General features: G+C 44.0%; 1 protein-coding gene across 1 annotated transcript in view; it reads right to left on the bottom strand.

Annotated features, from left to right (window-relative positions):
- slc12a1 (solute carrier family 12 member 1) overlaps positions 1 to 1356 on the bottom strand; it is a 17411-nt gene that overhangs the window by 13037 nt on the left and 3018 nt on the right. Inside the window, exon 4 of the mRNA XM_032536440.1 lies at positions 921 to 1016. Coding sequence (XP_032392331.1) covers positions 921 to 1016 — 96 coding nt within the window. The remainder of the gene's footprint in view (positions 1 to 920; positions 1017 to 1356) is intronic.

The following is a 1356-nucleotide window of genomic DNA, read 5'->3' as shown; positions in this document are numbered from 1 at the left end:
GAGAAGAAGAACCAGGAAATGAGTTGGGGGAAATACAACGCTACCAAGCCACGGCAGAGTGAGGTGCGTCTCCGCAATATGTAGTTCCATTTTTTGAGAGGTGCACGTCAAGCTACGGCATAGGGTCCGTGCCTCCACGCGTATGTAGCCACGGTGTAGATTTAACGCAGAATTATGAATCACGCTTAGGCCCAGGTTACAGTGCCGGTTCTAAGGAGGGATCAAGGGTGGCCAGTGCCCCCGTAATATTGAGCCTCGACCCCTCTCTGGTCCCCCTAACTTTGGCAAATATTTCATACAATTTTAACCAAACCTTTATCCCCAAAGAGGGGATATTAAATTATGTGCAATGATAAATAAAATGTACTGTAGGTTTACACTGAATGTGTTTATTGTTACATGTTTGTTGTTAGTCTTTTATAGTACCAAAGCTATGGAAGGTTGGTGGTATGTAGGCTAACACTTGTGCTTAATATATTTGATACCTCTAAAATTGCATGTGGCTCCAGCCTAGCCACACATTTCAAACAGGACATGGTTAAACCTTACACCCTCGCTCGTCCACTCCGCTCTGCATTCTCCAATCTGCTTGATCCTTCCTCACTGCGAGGGACACCTAATCACTCAACAAAATCCTAACCGTTTGCTGTCCCGGCTCCTAAATGGTGGAACGAGCTCCCCATTGACACACACACATCTTCCGCCGCAAGCTAAAAATCTGTTCTAAGACTTAACACTTTGGCTAAGAAGATGGCTAAAATAGCTTATTTGAAGCTCCTGTACTTCTATTTGATTCTTGCTCCACTGAATTTGTACCTTCATGGTTGAATGCACTTATTGAAAGTCACTAAATGAAATGTAATGTAAAGAACACGTGAACATGAGGGTTTTTCTTGAGTGTTGATGATGCATTATCTTACCTCCTCTGACCACACCATTAGTACAAATGGCTGACATGGAAAGGCCAGTGATGGTGGTGACCACACAGCTGAGAGCAATAACCACAATTCCCAGACCTGAAATGTACACATACAACAGCTCAAAATAAGTATTTTTCAAGGTATTCAAGCCAAGTGGCAAGTCATGGAACACTTTGTGAAATATAACCCTCCTGCCAACAGTCATATTTAAACAGTGAGGGAGTCACAGTCCCAGAGAAGCCTGGAGGCCATAAGTTAAAGCCATCTTCTGTGTCTGCTCTGCCTACCGCCTGCAGCTTTTTTTGCCTTTCAAAACCATTTAGTTACGCCGCCTGAACAAAAGCCGCTGCCGATCGATAGGCTCTTAAGCAATGAACACACTCATAAACCCATTCCCACAATTCTCCATACCTCCTGTACACACACACACACACAC

The sequence above is a fragment of the Etheostoma spectabile genome, chromosome 1, assembly GCF_008692095.1.
Source record: "Etheostoma spectabile isolate EspeVRDwgs_2016 chromosome 1, UIUC_Espe_1.0, whole genome shotgun sequence".
Lineage (NCBI taxonomy): Eukaryota > Metazoa > Chordata > Actinopteri > Perciformes > Percidae > Etheostoma > Etheostoma spectabile.
The sequence above is the reverse complement of the archived record's forward strand: the minus strand, read 5'-3'. Positions and strand labels throughout refer to the sequence as shown.